The 26,134-nt window shown below is 34.2% G+C and overlaps 1 protein-coding gene across 1 annotated transcript in view; it reads right to left on the bottom strand.

The window, feature by feature from the left end:
- LOC126817343 (peroxisomal multifunctional enzyme type 2) overlaps positions 1 to 26,134 on the bottom strand; it is a 40,286-nt gene that overhangs the window by 2,826 nt on the left and 11,326 nt on the right. Inside the window, exons 12-20 of the mRNA XM_050544226.2 lie at positions 16,066 to 16,254; positions 15,022 to 15,179; positions 14,285 to 14,408; positions 10,862 to 11,034; positions 10,657 to 10,726; positions 8,088 to 8,194; positions 2,347 to 2,433; positions 1,648 to 1,734; positions 876 to 1,020 (exon numbers count right to left, since the gene is read on the bottom strand). Of these exons, the coding sequence (XP_050400183.1) occupies positions 876 to 1,020; positions 1,648 to 1,734; positions 2,347 to 2,433; positions 8,088 to 8,194; positions 10,657 to 10,726; positions 10,862 to 11,034; positions 14,285 to 14,408; positions 15,022 to 15,179; positions 16,066 to 16,254 (1,140 nt within the window). The remainder of the gene's footprint in view (positions 1 to 875; positions 1,021 to 1,647; positions 1,735 to 2,346; positions 2,434 to 8,087; positions 8,195 to 10,656; positions 10,727 to 10,861; positions 11,035 to 14,284; positions 14,409 to 15,021; positions 15,180 to 16,065; positions 16,255 to 26,134) is intronic.

Raw genomic sequence — 26,134 nt, 5'->3', positions numbered from 1 at the left:
GACAATTGGAATTCGATATAAGAGTAGGCCATAGTGCCGTTGTCCGGGCAAAATTTCCCTTATAGCACACAGTATGGCACATGCCTGTCTTTATTACTAGCCCATTCGGAGCAGAACAGTAGGACGTAAGTTTAAAAATATAGATTGAAACTAGGGATGGAATAAAATATATCAAAATGATGTGCAGGGTGTTTTCCTAGGCGAATTGAGCTAAAATATTCATTTCTTGCAAAGTTTTTGACCTAGCACTATTTTTTCGGTCAGGGATCGGCCGTTTTCCAAAATGGCAGCCATTTTCAGGTGAATTTCGATTTTTTCACGATATTGTATTAGAAAAACTCCGAATAGGCCTTCTTGGGAGTCCTTCTTTCTGTTTTCAGGGTCGAAAAACATGAATACAATATAATTTTTCATTTTCTAAAATCCGATATGGCGGAAATCCAATATGGCGGCCATTTTCCTTCACAAAATTTGGAAAATGGACGATCCCCGACTGCAAAAATAGTGCTAGGTCCAAAAATTTGCAAAAAATGAATTTTTCAGCTCAATTCGCCTAGGAAAAAACCCTGCAGATTTTAATTCAGGAAAATATGTTGTTATTGTCACATCCCTATTGAAACATCCATTAACTGCAACCTATTGAAAATAATTTTGATTGACACTTTGTACCTTTTTTTTAGCTTAATATCTGCACAGAAGCAATCATTTGGGAAATATATTGTTGCAATAGTGTAAGACCCGGATTAAATATGTATCTTGCTATACAACGATACAAAGTCTCCTGTTTAAATTTTAAAATATATCAATAGAGATTCCAATATAAAAAACATGTGCATTCACCATTACATTCCCTAAAAAAACAAACATTGACTCACTCCATTGTGAAGCTTGCTTTCCACCTTTTGTTATATTCCATAGAAAAATTGCATTTATCTTTGCCGCTAGCCCTTTACGCTGGCTAATTTCCTTTGATAACCTTTCAAAGACATCATCACTCTGTAGTTGAGATCCAGTAGACATCTACAGAATAAAATAAAAACAATTTTAGACTAACACAGCCTATGTTTGCAATGCAAACGGGAGAATTTTGGCCAGGACAGAAATGTTTCTGAGTATCTATATTCCACCCGGGTAAGACTTCTTTTATATTCATGCTTGTAGGTACATGTATGTCCCTCAATTCTTTGACAGCCCCACAGTAATTCAGATACTGGATGATAAGACTGACTCACATTAACCCTAGAAGAGGATAGAGTTCAATGGAGGACAGGAAGCCAATTTACACCAACCCCAATAAATATTTATTACACGGGTACTTGATACATGATACATCCAAGCAGTAATCAAAAACAAACAGACCATAACAGTTAAATTTAATAAACACCTTGCCAAAGCCAATTCTTTAAATGACATCTAGAAGTAGCATTACATATTAACAACAAACAAAATAAAGGTATATCTGAATATAACTTTTTTTCTGTTATTTAATAACAATGTACACATTTTCAATAAAAGAGAAATGGTTATATCCATATATACTTTTAGTTGTTTGTTGTGAATATCTTACCAATGTCTGGGGTAAAAATTAGGAAGGATAAAAATTGTGTATTAAGGAAATCGAGGAATAAGTAATAACATACAACTTACTGCTGGTTTCAAGGTTTCTGTGAAAGATACTGTATCTTTTAGATCAACATATGCTCCAGATATACATATATTACTATTCTCGACAACCTACATAATCAAATATAATATTTATTTTCCTTTTGGTAAACCAATGCTTTGATTTAGATATTTGCTTGTTCAATGTCAAAATTGTTTTCTAAACTTTTCCTTAGTTTGAATATTTGCCAATAAAAAGTGTCTCTGCATCACTCATACAAAATAGAGAAAATGTGGATATTCTATTCCTTAATATAAGACATATTATTTACCTAGTCCTAGATGTAAATATAATATTTATTTATTCACAGTTAAAGTCTTTGAACTTTATTTGAGCGATTGTCAATTTTGAAAGGGAATATCGTATTTACAATGAGCATCCACTGCAGTGGGACACATGTATAGGATACAGTCAACACAACACAAGCCAAAGCATCAAAGACTTTCGCAGATACCTTCTGATGGCTTCTTTTTAATTCGATTGAAACCAAGCTAAGTGATTATATACCATTCATATTTTGATATTGTTATCTTAATTAAATGTTAAATAATTAAATTTAAATAGGCCTTACATTTAGTTTTAAATTAAGTAGTGGAAACTCTGATATTGTCCAAACAATGACGCACACAGACTTTAATATATTTGTCATAAAAGACAGAAATCTGTCATTATATATAACATACCTTAGTTTGGAAGAAAATTCGATTTCCATCTTTCCACATATCAGTTTGAAGGGTTTGTCCTGGTAAAACTGGCTTAGCAAATCGTGCCTAAAGTATATTTCATAAAAACATTTAACATGCTTATGGTCCCTTTAAAAATGGCTTTTCACTGTGAAATAAACTAGATTTTATCATAGATTATTATAGAATAAGATTTATTTAAATCATCATAAAATATTGAATCAGCTTGTTTAGTGTGTGATCTGAAAGAAGAGGATGTACAATAAATACAAAGCAATATAGAACAACCAAAATTTGTGAGATATGAAAATTTAAATAGGAAGGGGAATTATGTGTTCTATAAGGGTTAAGCTTACCCTGCCTCATGCAAAACACCCATCACTATGTATAGGTAACAAGGGAAATTGTTACACAAGAGATGAATACATAACAGTTTGTTTTAAAAAAAGGGTGGGCGGCAACTACTTTACCCCCTGCAATGGATTCATCCATTAACAATTAATTAAGTGAAAGGCGCTAACAAACCATGGAATACCAATCGATCCTAAAGCTTCTTACTGCATCAATTACTCAATGGAATAGTATATCACTAATCTTCTCTAAATTAAATATCGCTTTTTGTTTAAAGCAATCAATGTTCAGTCATGCATGTTTGAAGAATATTTAATTCTTTCAGGGAAAAGAGACCCAACGGCCTTAATATCCCATCAGTAAATATAGGTGTGCTGAGGACGACATGATTCTTCTGTCATCTTGAGTTATAGTATACTTCCTACGACTTGGTCGACTTGGTAATGGAAAATTCCCTATTACTCACACGGTTGAGGTGTATGGAATCGATGCATGTGAATCAGGGTTGGATTCCCGACAAGAGCATCCTGTCACATAAGCACAGTGTACTATATGGGTCATAATGTAATTCAATATTACAAGCTGGTCCCTGTGTCAATTTTTCAAGTATAAGTACAGATTTTGTGTATTGACACATAGTCAACAGTATAAAGTAAACAGGTTAGTATTCATTATCTGTGCCATTACTTAATTTTGGAATGATGATAGAGATACTGTAGGTGTATTTCCACTTAGCCCATCCTTCAACCATCTCTTATGAACCAATAGCAATTATAACAATAACTGCGTTCAAGCCGTACTGATGTATTTCGGTACGTGAGGTCACTTCAGGCCACATCAAAAATCAAATTTACACCATGAACTATTAAGTATAGTAACATATATACAATACCTATTAAAGTGGAAAAACCTGTCATTTTGAATTTTTAATAAAACAAGAAGTTCTACTTTAAGATCAAACTTTTAGATATTAGTTGTCAGTTACATGGCTAAGTAACCAGATAGTAGGTCAAAAGTACAAAAAAAATCCAAAGTGAAATAAGAAGTAAACAAAACTGAAATTAAAAAATTGGCTCCCTAAGAATTGTTACCATTTGGAGTAGGTTCAAAACAAAAAAAAAAAGTTTTCGAAAATTGGAATCAAAATGGTGGTTGAATCTTTAATATGCAATTTTGACGGCATCAATATGTTCCTTATTCCTACCATCCTGAATGTAAAAAAAAAACACTGAAAAAAACTTTCGCAAATCTTTGATAACCTCAGTCAGAGCCCCTATGGAATTCGTTCAAATAATCCAAAGATAGGTTGCCAGGCAATGAAACATACGTCCACAGCAGCTAAATCGTCCGGGCAGTCAACAAGAGTTGTCGCATGTTTTTACATTTTTCAGTAGGCCTAATCAAACATTTGTAATACACTAAAATCGGATTAAGAGTAACAACTCATTAAGTAATTATCAGAAAATCATTAGAATTTGTTTGGTTTTTATAAAGTTCTGCCCCATGCTAACGTTTAGTATACGAAATATTTAATATCATGGATTTAGTTGTTCAAGTTATCAAAATTCAATGAAAATCAATATACTTGTTCGTCTTAAGACCTTAAACACTGTGTATCAATCTGAAGTCAATCAGATGATAACATAAGCCTCTAGAGTGGCACAAGATTTTTCGAAGGGATCAAGGGCCATAACTTTGGCAGTAATTATCCAAAATCGCTGAAAATCAATAGAGTTCTACATCTCTTAAACACTATGTATAAATTTAAAGTCAATCGGATATTATCTTTAGCCTCTAGAGCAACCACAAGATATTTTGAAGCGATCAGGGGCCATAACTCTGGCAGTAATTATCGGAAATTGCTGAAAATCAATAGACTTCTTCGTCTCATGACCTTAAACACTGTGTATAAATTTAAAGTCAATCGGATATTAACTTTGGCCTCTAGAGCATCCATAAGATATCTTGAAGTGATCAAGGGCCATAACTCTGGCAGTAATTATCAGAAATCGCAGAAAATCAATAGGCTTCTTCGTCTCGTGACCTTAAACACTGTGTATTAATTTAAAGTCAATCGGATATTAACTTTGGCCTCTAGAGCGTCCATAAGATATCTTGAAGTGATCAAGGGCCATAACTCTGGCAGTAATTATCAGAAATCGCTGAAAATCAATAGGCTTCTTCGTCTCATGACCTTAAACACTGTGTATGAATTTAACATCAATCGGATATTAACTTTAGCCTCTAGAGGGCCCACAAGCATTTGTGGACGCCGGGCGGACTGATGGGGGCGACAACAATATACAACCATATTTCAATGTGGCCGTATAAAAATGAAAACCCAACGAAGATCCGTTGCCAAAAAAATCGACATACGGGCGATCTAAGATTTATTTTTTGTCTCATCTGTAAAACACTTCTCGTTTGTCAAACATGACCCAATTAATATTTAATAAATAGTTCCGCAGAGGCCAACAATTTCTATGTTAGCGGAATATTTGCACCATGCACAGTTTTGGCTGCAACTTCTGACTAAAATCAGCAAAAAACACCTAATAAAATATAAGAAAAAAACTCTTTTGAAAACAATATGTGTTTCGTACCGAATGATGTGAAATGAATTGAAATGAATAATAAATAACAATGTATAAAAACATGATTGTTTACACTTGATAAATTTAACTACCATTACAAAGTGTTTTTGTTTCATATATTCTATAGATATCACATATTTGTAAAACATCAAAGTATTGCAGATATTGATAAAAAATATAAGCTTGTTTGAATGTATCACAAATTAAATATATTATGCAGAATACTATGAAAGTCCTTGTAAAAAATGAAATGAAATGAAATAGGGATTAACATCCTACTCCAACTGGACTAATGAAGATGGGGCCTTTGTAAGACAAACCAGATGTTTGAAACTTGTAAACCTGAGCAGCATTTGTTTTTGATAATGAAATGTCTAGCTCTATTTGTTTTGTGATTAATTAACTTGAACAGTTTTGTAAATTAGCTTTGGAAATATATAGGTTTCAATGGCTAAAGTATACTCATGACAAATGCGGATAAAAGATAGTTTGCCAGGCAACGAAACATATGCCCACAACAGCTTAATTGTCCGGGTAGTCAACAAGTGTTGTCGCATATTTTTACTTATTTCGGTAATGAAACATTTATAATACACTAAAAAAAATCTGATTAAGAGTAACAACTCATGAAGTAATTATCAGAAAACCATTAGAATTTGTTTGGTTTTCATAAATCATGGATTTAGCTGTTCAAGTCATAAATATTCATTGAAAATCAATATACTTGTTCGTCTCAAGATCTTAAACTCTGTGTATCAATCTGAAGTCAATTGGATATTAACTTTAGCCTCTAGCGCATCCACAAGCAATTGTGGACGCCGGCCGGCCGGGGGCGACAACAATATAGAACCTATTAAAAATTTGGTTTCATTTATCTTTTTTGTTTTTGTTGTTTACACTACATTGTTAACTAACTAGCCTACAATCAAACTTAAGTAGTGTTATGCCAGTTTTTGTAAATATTCAAACAGTCATACTATAACCAAAAACACATCTGATCCACTTTTATATGTTTGGCTTGATTTAGTCTATGTGTACACGTGATCTGAATGCCATCTTTAAAAACAATATGTAACATTTCAATGTAGTATATTTCCACATGACAGTATATGGCGAAATGAAATGAAATGGTGCTTAACATCCTACTGGGCTATATAACATGCAGTGAGCTAAGAGGGAAATTTTGTCCAGAGAGCAAATGTGCACAACGTTGTGTGCACAGGACCATTGTGTACACAATACATGGTCCCTTGCAAGGCCCTTGGTCCTACACGAATGACAAGTGGGAATCACGACGGAAAATCACTAACATCGTGATCGAACAAGGGACCTCCAGGTTAGCAAGTCAACGTCTTACTTACTGAGCCACAGTGGCTCCCACAGCACATGACACTATCAAAACTTCCTTAAAGTATCTCTTAAGCTAAATTTGATAGTATCGTTGCTAAACTCCAAAGCCAAGTTTTAAAAACAAACTTTACCTGTACATGTATAAACATATTATCAAAGTTACTTGGCACCAACAAATTGATAATTGAATCAATATTAGGATAATTCTATTACTATAGAATATTAATTTGTTTTTTTGACACTTATTAACAAATCATTTTAGAAGGAGTTGGATGGTTAAGTGGACTAATATGTGCCCTTTTGATTATTTTATACCAATGGCGCTTATTACACACCTTGGGTTGTTATTTCCTTTGATCTCCATGAATGTTATGAAACGTTTCAGTCAGTGGTGATGTCATCAGAGGGTGATATCTGATATCACCTGCACAAATTCTTTCATTTAACATTTTATTCACTATTGTTCAATGTTGTCAAACGATTCAGATGACGAACTATGACAGGCCCATGTTACTTAGCTTCTTCATCTGACCATCAAGAACTTGTCTAAAACTCTCCAATTCTGGATTGTGTAGTATATCCAAAACATTTGTATTAGCAATCCGTAAATGTGAAACTATTCCCATAACTAAATACGGATTTCAGTGGGTAATATTCATCATTTTATTTTGCTTAATTCCATGGCGAATCTAGACATCCCAAAAATAAGATCTTAAATACTCATATCTTCCAGCACACACAGAATTTTTTGCTCACTATCGTGTTTATTATTCTGCCACACTGACCAACTGTTAAAAAAGTTCACAGCCCACTGATTCCTGCGTATGTTTTTTTATGGGCACATCATTGATGGCACATTCACTGACATATTTTTGTCACTCGAAATTGATAAGCGTTTAACATTTCTATCTTTCTCACAATCCGAAATATCTGAGTACATTAAATCCTTGTTAAATATTTTCTGCATAAATTCTGCACTTTGACTAGCTTTAAATAATTCTTTGTCAGGATCTTCGTTTTCTTTTTCATCAACCTGACTTGCTCGGATCAGTTTGTCGTCCGAATCGTTTGACAACATTGTACAAAATGAATGCCAGTTTGTGAACATGTGGTTACTAAAATGTAATGCACGTGCAACTTAAACTTGTTTTCTTAATTTTGCCATATAAGGCGCAGGGCCGATATGGAATAAACCATGGTCTTATAGGTGAAATCAATTAGGATAGATTTAACATTGAAGTCAGTGTGTAAAACAAATATTACTCTAATACCCTTAGTCCATATGTGAAATAATGAGGATAATAGTAATCTCATAAAATCGTACCACATGTTAGTCCCAAAATGCTCTCTCTCTCTGTCTAACAATCTTTCTTAAATTTTGGATGGGGTTGAGATTGCTATAAATGCACATAACATCGATTATCTTATTTCAAAATGTATAATTACCTTGACAGCTTTAAACAGAGACACATCATTGTTAGCATACTGACGTAAGACATGACGTACAGCAAACCCAAAACTACATAAACCATGTAAGATAGGTGTTTTAAATCCTAGAGAAAAATAATACTTTACATATTAAACACTGCCTTACTATTAAAAGAAATATTCAGCTGAAAAATCAAATTCCCTTGGGGAAATAATCCAAAGAAGTTGGTTCAAAAATGATTTTCTTCCAGTATAACGGTTAAATGTTTCTCAACAATCATTGAATACTCTAATTGTCTATGAACATAGACCCATATTTGGTATTAGAGAAAAAGACCAAAACTAGCACTGCTTTTCTCTTCATTCAGCTTTAAAGATGCATTATGTAAAAACTAAATCTGCCTATTGCAGATCTTTATTTTGGCTTCAAATGTTATTTGAACACTGCAAGATTTAAAAATTTAACGATAAAATAGATTATCAAGCAGGATATATGATAAGCGGTATCGCATCGCAGTTTGCTAAACAAATCAAATATTTTTTTCAGGGAATTTGTGAATCGTTTCTTATTGAAAATCAAATGTGAAAAAAATGTTTAACAAACACGATTTAGTGTTCCACAGCGCCTGGTTGAACATTTATGAAATGGGTGCAACTCTTTATTATTATAGATAGTTGTGATTGACCATGTTAACTTTTTTTGTACTCCATTAGTAGTGATTAGTTATTACTGGATGATCGTAACACGCTGTTGAGTAAAGATAGCATCGTCTGCTAAATTTTGATGGTAAAAGAATGGAAACGTAAATAAGATCCCGATGATCGTTGACTTGATTATAATCTTGATGGGCCCGGCATTAGAAGCAGAGTACAATGCTGATTCTGTATTAAATATGAAAGTAGACTAAATCATATAAGAAACTTCAGTAGCGCCTTTTGTATCGGATTTACGGGGACTGCTCTAAAAGTGAAAAGTCCAAGAATATTTGTCAACACACAATTTCAGAACCATATTTACAAAGCATAAAAATAAATAACAATTATTTAGTTTTATATACTGGTAGATAATACGGCCTTTATAGATCATTCAATACAACACAGTGAAAAGTTACTTATTTGCTATTCAGTCAAGATGAACTGTTAATCAATTTTCAGACTCATTAGCACTTTTTTTTAAAACATCCAATAATTGCTAATCAATTATTTTTCCTTATCATATACCCTGTTATCGAGATTGTCTCAGCTGACAAGTAATTTGAATGGAATTTTTTATATATATATTTTCCATTATTTATGTCAGTAGCTATGATACATGAATGATTTTTCGCTCCCCTGAAAATACAATTTTACAGTTTGCATAACCCAGTGTTCTGTTCCATCGAACTTGAGTTATGCACATTTATGGCAAGGTTAGGCAGCTTTTGTGTGGAAACTGTTATGCTTCTTCATACTTGTGAAACTCATTAACAACTCATATAAGTTTAATGTTTATTAACGAATCACGCAAGTCTTACAATAAGATGTTGATCGAAGCGTGTCTCCCCGAAGAGTGAGATATACAAGATAAGTGGACATGAGGTCACATGTTAAACAGATTAATTACCACCCGAGTAACTCATTATACTATGAGTAATAATATACCACCCGAGTAACTCATTATACTATGAGTAATAATATACATATTATGACAGAAACTTTCACCACAAGAGTTCCAGAAGTTCGACTAAAATAAATCTGATTAAAATTTTGAGTCTATGGAATGTATTTTCGGTCTGTGTTTTTTCCCACAAGAGTTCCACAAGATATTTGACTTAGAAAATAATTCAATTTTTACAAAAATATCTTCTCAGACTCCCTTATCTCCCTGCGTCTATCATGGGTTATATGTGATGAAAAATGCCACAGAATAAAATCTTGTAGAATACACTATCACCACATCTTACAAGATGATAGGATAAACTAGGAATGTTCCAGCAAAATAAATAGAAAATTTTTCATAAATTTTCGTGGTCTAACTTTCTTGCTGGAAAATTTTCATATATTGCTTGTCTCTCAGTACAAAAGTAATTTTTTGATGTAAGATGTCACCACGTTTCAATCAAAATTCCAAGTGTTGATACTCTATTACTGGTACTAAGAATGCAGGCACAGATTGCTCACTTAAATCAAGGATGTGGAAAAAAAAAACCCATGTCTCCAGTTTAATGAATGAAGCTAGCAAAAATAAATAAAGGGACATAATACTCAAAAGAGAATACAAACAAACTTATATTCATTGAAATTTGTTTACGTTTGGTTTGTTCTTCATTATATGGAAAGAGAATAAAAAAACGAACTTATATTCAATGAAATTTGTTTCCGTTTGGTTTGTTCTTCATTATATCAAAATATTCTGTATGAATAGATGGATGTTTGTGTAACCACAGCATTACCTGAATAAGCGCTTGTGTGAAATTTTATAGCCTAGAATAGGAAAAGTTATAAAGGCTCGACTGATTTATGTGAATATTTATGATCACCTGCTCGCGCCTCACATACTTAACAAGCTGATAAGACAGTACATGTATGTACATTATTATATACTAACCAGCCATTGCAGCAAAATTTGGATCAATATGAAGAGGGTTACGATCTCCACTTAATCTGTATAATGCTGCCTGAAAAAAAAAAATTATTAGCAATATCTGATATAATAAAGTAGCTCAGAATATATATGTATACTTTAATTATAATAGGCCTGTTTGGTTTTTTTTGGGTTTTTTTTTTTTAAAAAAGACAACCAGAGTACATACCTGGTCTATTGAAGTGCTTTCTTTAATGGATGAATCTGGTTGACGTTTTGGTGCCTCAATAGGTTGTTTAATACCCTCACATGTCCTTACTCCACCAAAATTACCCTTACCAACCACAAATATAGCAAATTGACAGAAAGCAACTTTTTCATTGTTCTCATCAAATGTATCAACTAAAAGAAGACAAAAACATTATCTGGCAGGACGATCAATTTTTTAAATGGGGGTTGAATTTTCTATGATCCAATACCAAATTTAACTAGACCTGCATGATAGTGCTGAACCGGCTTTCATCAGGAAATAGACCCGAAAGATTCATGCCCGAGTCCATTCACCAGGTTATCCAACAATATTTTAGCTGGTAATATCATGTTTTTTTGGATTTTTTATTCAAAATATTGGATATGTTTTTGACTCCCTCTGGTTTACGGATCATTGTCGGGATAGATTTAACATGTGGCGTTGGCACTTAACATCCTGTACCAGAAGTTTCAGAAACATCCATTGCGCAGTTGTGAAAAAATATAAAAATAGAAGATCATTTTCAGTAATCTGACGATTTTTCAACTTTTTTCAAAGACTGAGACCCTTTTTCAACTACTTATTTCATTTAGAGGATTTTACATTTGGATGAACGTCCTAGACCACAGATAGGACTCTGAGTAACAGAAGTTTAAGAAAAAAAATAGTCGTAGTTTTCGAATAAAAGATTCTCAAAAGGCTCCAAATTGGAAAATACTAGATTTTCGGCGTACCATAATTTATTTCCTAACTATTGAATTCGTATCACTTAGATGCCATATGATAGTCCAGCCATTGGATTATTCAACGACACTTTAGTTGTTTTGATTCTGTGGCATCTGACAGAGAAATCGTATTTTTTCGCAAGAGTGCCAATTGTTTAATCTTCTTTTTTTTTTCCATTTTTTGAATACTTCCGGTATGGAAATCATTGTCGGGATAGTTTAACAACCAATTTGGCACTTGAATTGTACCATGGCTCTATAATGACATATTGCATTATCTGATCAGATAAAATCTCCCTGAGATATGGTATGTTCAAAGATGCTAAAAATTAGTAAAAATACAAAAATGTCAAAATATTGGAAATTAAATTTCAATAATTCAATACATATTATACATCGTTAGAATTATAATTAGGTCAACTATCTCAATATGTAACCTTTTTTTGAAAATGTGTAAAACTTAAGAAATAACTGAGCATTTTCCCAAATTTAACGATTTTTTTGACTTTTTTAAAATTTCCAGTATTATTTTCGTCCAATCCCAGTGATATCGCCGTTGTATTGGACTGCTTCATGCACAATACCTCTGAAAGGACTCCCCAGAGAGAAGATTTAAAAAAAAATCGCAAGAATAGTTTTTGAGATAAAGACATCTAAAAAGACCCCAAATCGGAAAATACTTGATATTTGGCATAGCATATTTGTCTTCCATAGCATCAGATCTGTGGCAATTGTAATTCATATGGTAGTACATTCGAGCCACCAAATCGTACCTTAATTTTTTTAATCCACTGATATCGGATAGAGAAAACACTTTTTTTTCAAAATATCAGACAATTTTTCGACTACTTCCGGTTTTTGGATCCTTGTCGGGATCATTTGAGAGCACGACTTCATGATCCAGATTTTTAAGAAACATCGATTGAGGCTTTAAAAAAAACAATAGTTAGAAAATGGGTAGTAAATTCGAAAACATTCGAAAAATAAAGGATGATAACTCTGAATGTAACTTATATTACTGGAATCGGGCGGACTACAGGTAGGCTTATTCATAAATGCAGGTCAAATTTGAAAATTTTGAAAAATAACAAAAATTGTGTCGTAAACGATAGAAGTCATGGACGAATGTTCGAAATTTGAAAAATGTGAGATAGCCATTGTCTTGGAAAAGATTCAGGGTTTCCCCCAAAATGTCATTTGTTTGAAAATAGGTAAAGAATTGAAGAAACAATGGCCGATTTTTAATTTTTGGCTACCGTTCAAAATTCAGCCACTTGCGGTCTGCGCAAAAGGTTCAAAAATAGTTTATGGAGCAACCACTACATGGTTTCCGAACAGAACATTAGGTCCCAGATTGATATCTGTTACAGGCACTGAGAAATAGGTTCCCAGGATAAAAATAATAATAATAACTAGATCTGCATAGCAGATATCAAAGCTTTCATATAAACTGCAAAAGGGATTATTAGAATCTATGAATCAACAACCACTTTGACGGAAGATATTCTCTCGGCTAAAAAATCTTTTTTCTCTCAGCTACGAGAGATACGTAGAATTAAACCGGCCCAGAGCCGACCGTGTTGATAAGAAGCCGCTTATTTGACATTGACACATAACTGAAGGTGAATAGGCCTACCCGTCCAGTTAATACAATGGGCAATCTCACATCGGTCTACTAAAGAGAGGCACATACTAGTCGCCTCCTACTTCCCCAAGACATTTAGTCCAAACCTTGACTCTCATACATATAAACCATTTGGTACTACATGTACATGTATTTCGTACTTATATCATATTAAACCCCTCGGCCGCCATGTTGAATCACACAGTATTTAACGTTCTATATCCTAACATCTTTATAAAATCAACGACAAATCTAAACCTGGGCACTACAACCATTTTTATTTTTACATCATTCAGTTTTTTTTAAATAAGTAATTCTATCACAAATTATAGTGAAGATACCCATTAATTTCTTCTTTGTGTTAATGCATTCTACATTTTCAAAGCAATGATTCTTATAATGTGCGAGCCGCCATGACACCGGCGGATATTATAACTTCGATAGGCGAGAAACTTCAGGTAACAGTTGGGTTTCATCAAATCATATAATTATGCGGTACGGCTTCACCTTTATTTCAATGGGAATTGGTTTATTATATGTGCAGTGCAGTTTTAGGTCAGTTTATGTGTAAATTAAGGGAGCTATACATAGGCCAGTAACCTTTTTGTAGTCATTTGACTACTGAAATCAAACAAATTTTACAATGTAGGTAGTGAAAACAAAATGTTATGTTAAGCGTTGTTCGAGGGTGGGGTGGGTGCATAAAATTCCAAGGGTTATTTTTCGTGCACGCCAATATGCACACAGGATTTCGATTTTTCGTCCTACCCAAAAAACTGCACGCAAAGTTAGTTATCGGGCCTTCGGTCAAGAACCACGGACAAAGGGAGAGAACGGGGACCTCTGTTTTTCATACCATCCAAGCGATGAAAAAATATCTAGAATTTAGACAAAATAAAAACAAAAAAATGATTGTCTGAGAACCAGAATATTTTTTTTGTGTGACCTTAATGATGATCTGCCCTTTTGTGAATGCCATGAAATGACATATTAAATTTCTGTACATGATTAAATAAACATATAGAATAATCATCTTTTATGTAAAATACTTACCATTATATATAATAACAGCTCCAGAACGCTTATCTAATATATCTAATACTTGAACTTTAGATGTCAATGTAGCAGATGGCTGGAATGGTTTATATACTTCACAATATTGTTCTCCATGTAATACCTAAAACACAGACAAAATAAACTAACATAGCAACATTCCACATTATTATAATTCTATATCCATATACGCTAAATATAAAATGTGTGTAGAAAGTATCCAAATTACATCAAGAAATTGATATAGAGAAAATTCAAACTTATATCTTTAATAAAAATAACTTTTTAAAAAACAAATATCACCCTTATTGTTTTTTAAAAATCTAACAAAATATAAATATCATTTTTTTGATTTGCATTTTTCAGAAAATACAAAAATTTCTCACAGCTTAACCGACGTTAGTATGTACTCAGAATAATTATTTAACATTTAATAAAGCAAACAAAGTCAATATACCAGCAACAGATAATCTCTTGGCTTGGATCCTATTGGATTTAAAACAGGCCCATCAATTTTGTTCACAGCGGAGGCTTGTTATAAATGCAAAATGGAATGGAACCATTTTTGGACTGATATTCTTATTCAAGATTCAAGGAATTCTAGGGCTAAAATCCTGCTCGTCTTAAACAATACTGTATAAAACACAACGTATAAAATATATATTATACAATTCATGAAGAACTGTTAGATAAAAATCTTTCTATATAAGCCTAAAATTAATATAGCTATCTCTTACATTGGCTAGAGGAGCATCTACACCTGGTATACCTTCCATTAAATTATCAGTTAAACTACCCATAGATGGTATAACAATATATGTAGGTAAAATACTAAAATCATCAGCTCCTTCATATAAAAACTTTAAATAATTCTCTTCTTTTGTTGACATACCCACTGAAAGTGCATACATAAAAAGAAATCCAATTACAGAAAACTAATTTCTCCCTTATGGAAAACATCGCTGACTAGCAAATGCAGTTTGGCTTAGACATACATGTACAGTATACATAGATACATAAAGACAAAAAATACCCAATTTAACTATACCGTTACAACAACTCTATTCTCCGTCTAATGTATGAAAGAATTTTTAAAATGATTTTCTAGTGCAAATTAACAAATATAGCTATCTTCTAAAGGGACTGGCTATACAATTATTTAAATGGAATAGATCTTATAAATTATTCAAGATTTTCAATGAAAGAAGATCAAACCTCTAATGTGGGTTATGTAATTAATATGGTTATTGTATGTGTATTACAATTAAACATTAGTTGTCAATAACCAAAATTTAAAACTCTATTTGTTGTTTAATATTTTCTTCGGGAAATCTGATTAAAAGACAGATCCTATTTCGTTTCGTTTTTTATAGTTCAAAATTTCGTTTTACTTGTCTTTACAACACTAGGATCTGGAAGATTTGTTATATTACCGGAATTTTGGTTGAATTGAGGGATAAGCCAATGAAACAGTCTGTTACGGCAACTTCTTGGTGTGCCATGCACAGAACTGTGTGTAAACCACTAGAAACACCAACGCTGATTGATTAATCAATGTCTGACGTCATAGGGTCAACAGTTGCTTGTACGACCCCTGACACGACCTTTGAGTACCTTTGAGTAGGCCATCGAGTATAAAAGATACGAAACGAAATATAGATCTGTATTTTAATCAGATTGTTTCTCCAGGTGATCTTTCAAAAATGCAATTTCTGTTTTATATAAATTTGGGAAGACTACAATGGTTTAGATGTAATTTCACAAAATATGATGAAACTTACCTCCTAAAGCATATAATATAGCATCACTAGCTGTATAGGAAAACTGACTAGGTTTAGTAGTAAAAGACTTGGCTAATTCAGCATTCATACCACCAGTATAAGCATTAAAAGTAGTTCTAGGTGAGTCTGATGATGATGATGCACTGGATTCTATTTGTTCTAATATCTTCATAGTGTACATTGTCGAATCTAAAATGATATAAAATTTTGTACAGAGGTTGAAGAATTGAAATAAGGATTAGGTCATAGATTACCGGTTATGTTGTTTTTCAAAACATTTAAAAGTGATATATCTAGTAGATGATTCATCTGAGCAGTTCACAAATGTTGTTCCATATTCATTCTTTTGTTGGTAATGAGAGCATTTACAGGACGCTAAAAACTGATCAAGAGTAAAAACCTGTGAAGTAATTATTATTATTTAGAATTTTAATATAGTGTGCCATTTCCACAAGGAGTGCTCATAGGTCCTTTATATTAAACAGATGCTAACCCACTCCTCCCTCCCCAGCACCAAACATGAATACATGAAGTAATTAAAATTTGATTGGCTTCTTTTTTTCTTTGTGCTAACATGCTAGCATTCTGTGATATCCGTCATCATTTTCATGTCCCAATTTATTTCCTTATTCAATCAAAAAAGTTTTGAGTAGTCTGTATTCTGAATATTCCTAATTAAGACATCAATCAGCGGTCCCGTCACACGATTTGCGTTCAATTAACATTGAATAATCTGGCCTTCAATCAGTAGGTGTTAACTAACAAGCAATCACAAATCAATCATCTGTGAGCATACTTAAACATGTGTCAGTCTTTGTTGATTTAAGGGCTTGGATGACAAGTGCTACAAGGTATTGGGCCAAGATCTCGCAACTGGGCGAAAGATCCCCTACTTTTGTCAGTCTACAAAAGACAAGATATGTAAGAGATCCTAGAAAGAAAAGCTTCGGCCAGGGTATCAGGGAAACAATCAAGGAACTGCAACTGGGGGAGCTCGTGATAAATGAACACGACCCCCCTTGGACGCTCCCTATACCACCGGTTAATCTAGATCTACTACAGAAAATTGACAAGAAAAACAACCCCACTGCTGCACGTGCTTTCTCTCTAGAACACCTGGAAGACAACTGGCCGACTGATGACTGGGACCATGTGTACATGGATGGCTCACGCAATCCTGAAAGGGGCACCAGCTCGTTTGGAATATACCTGCCAAACGGGAAACAGGGAATAAGCAGGAAACTGCCCAATAACTGTTCGGTGTGGCCATTCATGAAGCTATATCATGGATTTCCCATCAAAAGACTTGTAAGTTCCTCATTCCAAGCGACTCTCTGAGCAGTCTGATTTCAATCCAAAATGACAACTCGGACTCAAGACCAGAAGTCATTTTGGAAATCAGGCAGCTGTACCAGAGGGTTATAGAGAAGGGAAGCAAAGTAGAACTCGTGTGGATTCCATCACATGTCAACATAAGAGGAAACGAGGAGGCAGATCGACTCGCCAATGAAGGTCTCAAGGACACAGCACCACTCCGCACCATTGACTACAGCACCACGGAAATCTACAGTATGGTCAAAAGACAGGTCAATTCAATCTGAGAATTAAATCTCGTTGAACTTGACACATACAGATTCCGGCTGGATGACAAGATCTACACAAAGACAACACTCAATCACCCTAGAAGAGATATTTGTAGACTTATATCGAAGCTAAGGGTAAAAGAGCGGCTGCGAGACTACAAACACCAAGTCATCATCTGTGAGTGCGGAGAAGAATGTACCACCAACCATGTCCTGGTAGACTGCGAGGTATACGAGGAGGAGAGAAGGGAACTGGTGAGAACAATGGAGACCAACAACATACCATTCAACACTAAGAACCTACTCTTCCCGAGACCAGATCTGAAACTGCAAATCTTCGAACAAATCCACGCCCTAATGCACACAGTTGGACTAAGTAGAATAGTGAAGTAAGAGGGGGTCACGGTTAGACGGGCCCGGCATCTAAACACTAAACTACATAGGGGACTTATACCAAACTGGCAGGATAGTGGAGTACGGGGGAGTCACGATCAGACGGACTCGGCATCTAAACACTATTCCACCAAAAACAGACACCAAACCTACAGAATGGGATAGTGGAGTAAGGGGAGGTCATGATAAGACGGGCCTGGCACCTAAACACAAACCCCACAAAGATGACATCTACCAAACTAGCAGGATAGTGGAGTAAGGGGGAGTTACGGTCAGACGAACTCGGCACCTAAACAGTATTCCGCAAATAAAACTGATACCAAACCCAGAGAGTGGGATAGTGGAGTAAGGGGAGGCCACGATAAGACGGGTCTCCACCTAAACACTAAAACGATGACATCTACCAATCCAGAAGCAGACGTAATCATCTACCAAACGATATGTTTTATATTAAATAAAGGGAAGAACTTCCCACTAAACCAAATCCATGGCCTAAGGCCAAATGGAAAGATTGCAAAATCATATTCTAAAAAACAGGAATCAGCTTCGGCTCTCCTATGTCTTGTCTGCGATATCACTTATGTGGAAGCAGACGTTAAACACCAAGAACGAACGAAGTGCTATTTATTCGGGTTGGTGTATCTTCTGACAGCAAAGATGACGATATACCGCTTACAAAACTAATCAAATCCTTGGTACCGTCTTCAAACACAACAGAAGGAGATTTGATCAATTTCGACAATGGTATTCCGACGGAATGTGACGAAGATACGGATATAGAATGGCAAATTATTAATGAACGTGTGGCTTCGAAGATAAGTGTAACTTCAATTGAAGATGAAGAAGATGCAGTGTCAACAGATTTAAAGTATGCCAAATGTCTACACATATTACACGATTTGAAAACATTCGCTCAAATTAAAGACGTTGGGTTGAGTGATAGCATTCGATCATTAGAAGACTGAGTGCAGGACTCCGATTTACGATATTTAAACCAGAAGCAAAAACAATCAACTTTAGATGATTATATATATTAAAAGTCAATTGTTATGTTCATGTATTGTTATGTTATTGTGTCTTGATGTGCTATTGTATGATATAATGTATGTCACAATTGGTATGTTAATTTGCTATGTATAATTGTGACATGGTTTATTTCTGTGATTTAGGGTACCTAATTAATTTGGTACATGGCTAAAGGGAATATTTATTTCTTTTAAAGACATGTATAAAGGGTTGTACAGGTTTTGGTTAATAAAGTTTAATTATTTTCAATGTATATGCGTTGTTTTTACAGAACGATTGTTGGTATGTCTGAGCAAGTTAGGTAATGAGGGTGTAAAGTAATGAATGTGTCTGGATTGTGATGCATGTGCAGGTGGTGCATAATTCTGATTGGATGTTTGAGTGACTAAAAGTTTCTTGGTGTAGGAATTAGAAAAGTTTGTCAGAGAGGTTTAAATTAAGTTACAGGATAGACATGGCTGTTTTCTCTACTTAGATCAGAGAGATTTTAAAGGACCAGACATGACTGTTTTTCAGTATCTACAGTAACACCAATGACTGGCTTTAGATGCTTAGAACCTGGTAATTAAATACGATGTATTTAAGTGTGATGAATCCGTTCCTTGATGAAATAACATTTAACCGGTAATGTCTAGGTGATCGATATAAATCATATTTCAACCCAGGGGTAACCTTGTGAATCATATTGTAGTTTAATCTTGGTGAACTTTGTGAATCGTACGCATGTAGTCTTGGTGAAGTACATTTCAATCTTGGTGAAGTTTTAATACAATTAGTGAGTCTAGGTGAATACGAGAAATAGATCTGTGGCATGTGAAGGTTTTGTGTTTTCCGAGAATTTGTGTTCGGGCTTAAAATGTTTTAAAAAACCAACTTACGCGATTGGGATGGTGGAATTAAGACGGAGAATTAATCTGAATGCTAACCAGGAGGATTGATTGAATTAAAGCAACAGAGTATTAAATGCCGGAATGAACTGTAACTTTAAAGCATTTAATTTTGTAAAAACCTCTTAAATTGTATATGTAAATTGATTGTACAATATACATATTTAAAATAAATTAATTAGTTGTGTTGTTTGTTGGAAATTTGGAAAAGGGGGCAAGTAAGTTAAAGAACCTGAGGTCACTTTGTGACATTTTGGCGAGCTTGCCATTGCTTATATATATAATGAACCCTTTTCCGAATTGCCAATAACATTATGAAAGTGCACTGTAAAACATTTAGGGATACATGTATTTAAGAAAGTTAAATGATATTGTATTTGGTATGATATAGTATATATAGCTCTTTAAGATTAGTTTTTGAAATAGAGGCCTATTTAATTTTAATTTTATGGTATATTCATTAGTAATGTATATTGAAATGTGCATGCTTTGTATATGTATACTAACACAATTACTGAGACACTGACGGACAAATAACATAAGTTTATTATTTTAGACTGTGTAGGATCAGGTTTTGGATAAGATTTTTGGGTCAGTATGGATTTAGAAAAGATAACTAAGATAGGTAAAGATTTTGGTTTGAAAGGGGAGGCTTTACAAGAATTTGTTAAAGAGGAAAGGTTTAATCTTGAGAGACAGAGAGAGAGGGAGAAAGAGTTTGAGTTGGAGAGAGAGAAAGAGAGACGAGAACAAGAGAAATTGAATCAAGAGAAATTGAATCGTGAGTATGAGTTACAAATTGAGAAAGAAAGACGTGATTTAGAAATTGCAGAGTCTGAAAAAGCGTTTTTGCGTGAAAAAGAAAGTAGAGATTTGGCGTTAAAAGAAATACAACTAAGAAAATCATTATGCGATGCAGAATTCGAAGTTGCTAAAATGAAAAAAGAAACTGCAGATACCAGTTTAACGAGTACTCGTATTCACGAAGGGTCCGAAAATACACGTAAACCGTATATAAAACTTCCGCCTTTTGATGACAAATATGATGACATGGATGCCTACTTAAACAGATTCGAAAGATTTGCAACCGCACAAGGATGGGATAAGTCGGTATGGGCCGTAAATTTAGGTTCACTTTTAAAAGGTAAGGCTTTGAGTGTATATTCACGTCTGCCAGCAGAGAAAATAAATGATTTTGATGGTCTTAAATATGCATTATTAAGGAGTTTTGACTTAACCGAAGAAGGGTTCAGACGGAAATTCCGTAACTGTAAACCTTATCCCACCGAAATGTCCCAACAATTTATGGCCAGACTTGAGGGTTATTTTAATCGTTGGTTGGACTTATCTCGTACTACGAGAACCTTTAATGGGCTGAAGGATTTACTCCTTAAAGAACAATTTTTGTCATGTTGTCCATTTGATTTAGTAATGTTTCTTAAAGAGAGAGTACCGGATACGAATAAAGAATTGGTATCTTTAGCTGAACAGTATTTGGAGGCACATAGTAATAACCGTTTCACTAAATTTAATTTCAGAGAAACGACACAAAAGTTCATCAGACGATGTTACATCTGCAGATCACCAGATCATGAAATGAAATTTTGTCCAGATTTGAAAACTTTTCAGGATGCTAAAGTTCCAAATTCTAATTATCAAAATCATGATTTTAAGTATAAACCTTCATACACTTCTAATAGGTTTTCAGGTAATACACAATCAAGGGAGCCGATAGCACGATTAGATGCGTCTGCGCCTTCATATACACCAAATAGACATCAACAAAATAAATTTGTTAATTTTTGTCAAGCTGATTCATATCTTTCAGATGGTCCAGTTGAATCGAACCACGTAGAAAATACAGAAGCCAAGACTTTATGCAGTTGTACTAATTTAGAAAACGGCGTTGAACTAAAATGTGGGCATATTTTACCCGTTTTAAGTGTATCTTGTAAGGAAAATGTTTCTTCTTCTAGGGATAATTCAAATATGCCGATTACTGAGGGATATGTTAATGATAAAAAGATCAGTGTATTACGGGATACGGGCTGTAATGGGGCTGTAGTTAGAACAAGTTTAGTTAATAAGTTTCAATTTACAGGAGCAACTCAGCGGTGTGTCTTAATCGATGGAACTGTCAGAAATGTACCGGTTGCTACGATTTATGTAAAAACTCCTTATTATACAGGTAACATTGATGTTGTTTGTATGTCTAACCCAGTTTATGATCTTATTATAGGCAATATACCTGACGTAAGACAGCCTTTCAACCCAGATCAAAATTGGGAAAGTGTTTCTGAACCATTAGCACAGGCTGTAGAAACTAGAAGCCAGGTAATATCTAAAAATAAAAAGTTTAAATCTCTTTCAGTGCCTGCAGCGTTAGGGGAAGTAACTGTAGATGAAATAAAGAATGAACAAATTAAAGATGAAACGTTGAAATCTGTAAGAGATAAAATGACTAATGGTGACAAAATTGAACGTGGTTCTAGAATATCTTGGTTTATACTAATCACGGGTTTAATCTACAGGTGTTTTATGTCTTCAGATGTTGAACATGGGGAAACTTTCAAACAACTTGTCGTTCCTAAGTGTTACAGGGGTCAGGTTCTTAAATTAGCTCACGAGTCTATATTTGGTGCTCATTTGGGGATTCGTAAAACTACGGATAGGGTATTATGTAATTTCTTTTGGCCAGATGTTCATGGAGATGTTTCAAGGTTTTGTAAATCTTGTGACATTTGTCAACGCACGTGCCCAAAAGGTAAAGTAGTTCCTTTAGGTACTATGCCACTGATAAATGTTCCATTTGAACGTGTAGCTGTTGATTTGATTGGTCCGATTTTTCCAATAACTGACAACGGTAAAAGATATATTCTTACATTAGTAGATTTCGCTACTCGGTATCCAGAAGCTGTCGCTTTAAGGACTATAGAAACTGAGCAAGTAGCGGAAGCCTTGGTTGACATTTTTTCTCGCATCGGCTTTCCGAGAGAAATTTTAAGTGACAAGGGTACGCAATTTACATCTTGTCTAATGAAAAAGGTAAGTGAACTATTATCTATAAAGCAGTTAGTAACGACTCCTTATCATCCAATGTGTAATGGACTCTGTGAGAGGTTTAACGGTACTTTAAAAAGTATGTTGAAAAAGGTCTGTGCAGAGAGACCAAAGGACTGGGACAGATATTTACCAGCAGTTTTGTTTGCATATAGGGAATCTAGTCAGGAAAGTCTAGGGTTTAGTCCATTTGAACTATTGTATGGAAGAACAGTGCGTGGGCCGATGGCTATATTACATGAATTATGGACAGGTAATGTTGCGGAAACTGAAGTTAAAAACACTTATCAGTATGTATTGGATCTGAAAGAACGTTTAGAAAGTACATGTAAGTTAGCAAGAGAAAGTTTGATTAAAAGTACAGATCGATATAAGAAGTATTACGATAAAAAGAGCAGGGTAAGGAATATTAGCATAGGTGATCAGGTTCTCGTATTATTGCCAACAGATGCCAATAAACTACTCATGCAATGGAAAGGTCCTTTTACTGTTGTGGATAAATTTGGAGAAATGGATTTCAAAATCAGTATTAAAAATCAATTAAAAACTTTTCATATAAATTTACTTAAAAAGTATATTCCAAGAAACAATGATGATAAAGATCTGAATTTTTTACAGGCAGATGTAACAAATATTGATATGGATGTTGATGAAAATGTATTTTGTTCAGCAGTAATAGAGGATTATGATGATCTTGTCGAAGTTGATACAGAGACGGAGATGATAGATTTACCAAACTTGAGCCAAAAAGAAACCTTTAAAGACATTGTTTATAATACAGATTTAAGTTTAGATAAAATAACTAATTTAATTGATTTATTCCAGGAGTTTTCAGACATATTAACAGATGTTCCAGGCTGTACAAACTTGGGTGAACATAAGATTAATTTAATTTCAGATAAACCAGTAAAACTAAAACCATATCCAACTCCGTACGCTATGAAAGATGTTGTGATTAAAGAAGTTGAGAATATGTTACATTTGGGTATTATTGAGCCTTCGACATCTCCGTATAGTTCTCCTATTGTCATTGTTAAAAAACCTGATGGTTCTAACAGATTTTGTATTGATTTTAGAGCACTCAATCGTATAACAGAATTTGATGCTGAGCCTATGCCTAGACATGATCATATCTTTGCTAGGATTACAAAAAGTAACTACCTTTCAAAAATAGATTTAACAAAGGGCTACTGGCAAATACCCCTAGAAGAGAGTCCTAGGTCAAAGACAGCTTTTGTAACCCCTTTAGGTTTGATGCAGTTTAGAAACATGCCGTTTGGCTGTGTAACAGCACCAGCGACATTTAGTAAAATTATGAGGAAACTCTTGTATCACTTGGATGGAACTGATAACTATTTAGACGATATTTTAGTTTTTTCAGAGACTTGGTCAGATCATCTACAGATACTTCGATCTTTATTTGAACGATTACGGGCTGCTAATTTGACTGCACGTCCCAGCAAATGTTCAATCGGGTTTTCAAAGTTAAATTATTTAGGACATTTTGTAGGTCAAAGAGTGATTCGTCCCATGGAGAATAAAATTGAAAGCATCAAACAGACAGAACCCCCTAAAACGAAAAAACAATTACAATCATTTTTAGGGTTAGTGGGATATTATCGACAATTTGTACCTAACTTTTCAGCGGTAGCAGTTCCACTCACAGATTTAACTAGAAAGGGAAAACCAAATAAACTAGAATGGGGAAATGCTCAAAATAATGCTTTTATTTTTCTAAAACAGGTTTTGTCAAATTCACCAGTGCTGCGTTTGCCAGATTTTACTAAAACATTTATTTTAAGAACTGATGCTAGTGGAACAGGTTTAGGGGCTATTCTTTTACAGGAATTCGAGGATGGCAAGTTTCCATTGGCTTATGCCAGTAAGAAACTTTTACCGCGTGAAACAAGGTATGCTATTATCGAAAAAGAATGCTTAGCCTTAGTTTGGGGTATTAAAAGATTTGAGGAATACCTATATGGTGTTGAATTTTTGGTTGAAACTGATCATGAACCGTTACAGTATTTACACAAGGCCAAAATTGCTAACAGTAGAATTATGAGATGGGCATTAAGTATACAGAATTTTTCATTTATTGTCAGGGCAATAAAGGGTAGAGACAATATTGGGGCAGATTATTTGAGTCGATCAGTTAGTTAGTTAGTCGGATAAACTATTTCTCTTAAGTTTACCCTTGGGGTGGGGGGTAATGTCACAATTGGTATGTTAATTTGCTATGTATAATTGTGACATGGTTTATTTCTGTGATTTAGGGTACCTAATTAATTTGGTACATGGCTAAAGGGAATATTTATTTCTTTTAAAGACATGTATAAAGGGTTGTACAGGTTTTGGTTAATAAAGTTTAATTATTTTCAATGTATATGCGTTGTTTTTACAGAACGATTGTTGGTATGTCTGAGCAAGTTAGGTAATGAGGGTGTAAAGTAATGAATGTGTCTGGATTGTGATGCATGTGCAGGTGGTGCATAATTCTGATTGGATGTTTGAGTGACTAAAAGTTTCTTGGTGTAGGAATTAGAAAAGTTTGTCAGAGAGGTTTAAATTAAGTTACAGGATAGACATGGCTGTTTTCTCTACTTAGATCAGAGAGATTTTAAAGGACCAGACATGACTGTTTTTCAGTATCTACAGTAACACCAATGACTGGCTTTAGATGCTTAGAACCTGGTAATTAAATACGATGTATTTAAGTGTGATGAATCCGTTCCTTGATGAAATAACATTTAACCGGTAATGTCTAGGTGATCGATATAAATCATATTTCAACCCAGGGGTAACCTTGTGAATCATATTGTAGTTTAATCTTGGTGAACTTTGTGAATCGTACGCATGTAGTCTTGGTGAAGTACATTTCAATCTTGGTGAAGTTTTAATACAATTAGTGAGTCTAGGTGAATACGAGAAATAGATCTGTGGCATGTGAAGGTTTTGTGTTTTCCGAGAATTTGTGTTCGGGCTTAAAATGTTTTAAAAAACCAACTTACGCGATTGGGATGGTGGAATTAAGACGGAGAATTAATCTGAATGCTAACCAGGAGGATTGATTGAATTAAAGCAACAGAGTATTAAATGCCGGAATGAACTGTAACTTTAAAG

Source organism: Patella vulgata, chromosome 4 (genome assembly GCF_932274485.2).
Source record: "Patella vulgata chromosome 4, xgPatVulg1.2, whole genome shotgun sequence".
NCBI classification, from domain to species: Eukaryota; Metazoa; Mollusca; class Gastropoda; family Patellidae; genus Patella; species Patella vulgata.
Note: the sequence above shows the minus strand (reverse complement) of the source record. Positions and strands in the feature narration are given on the sequence as shown.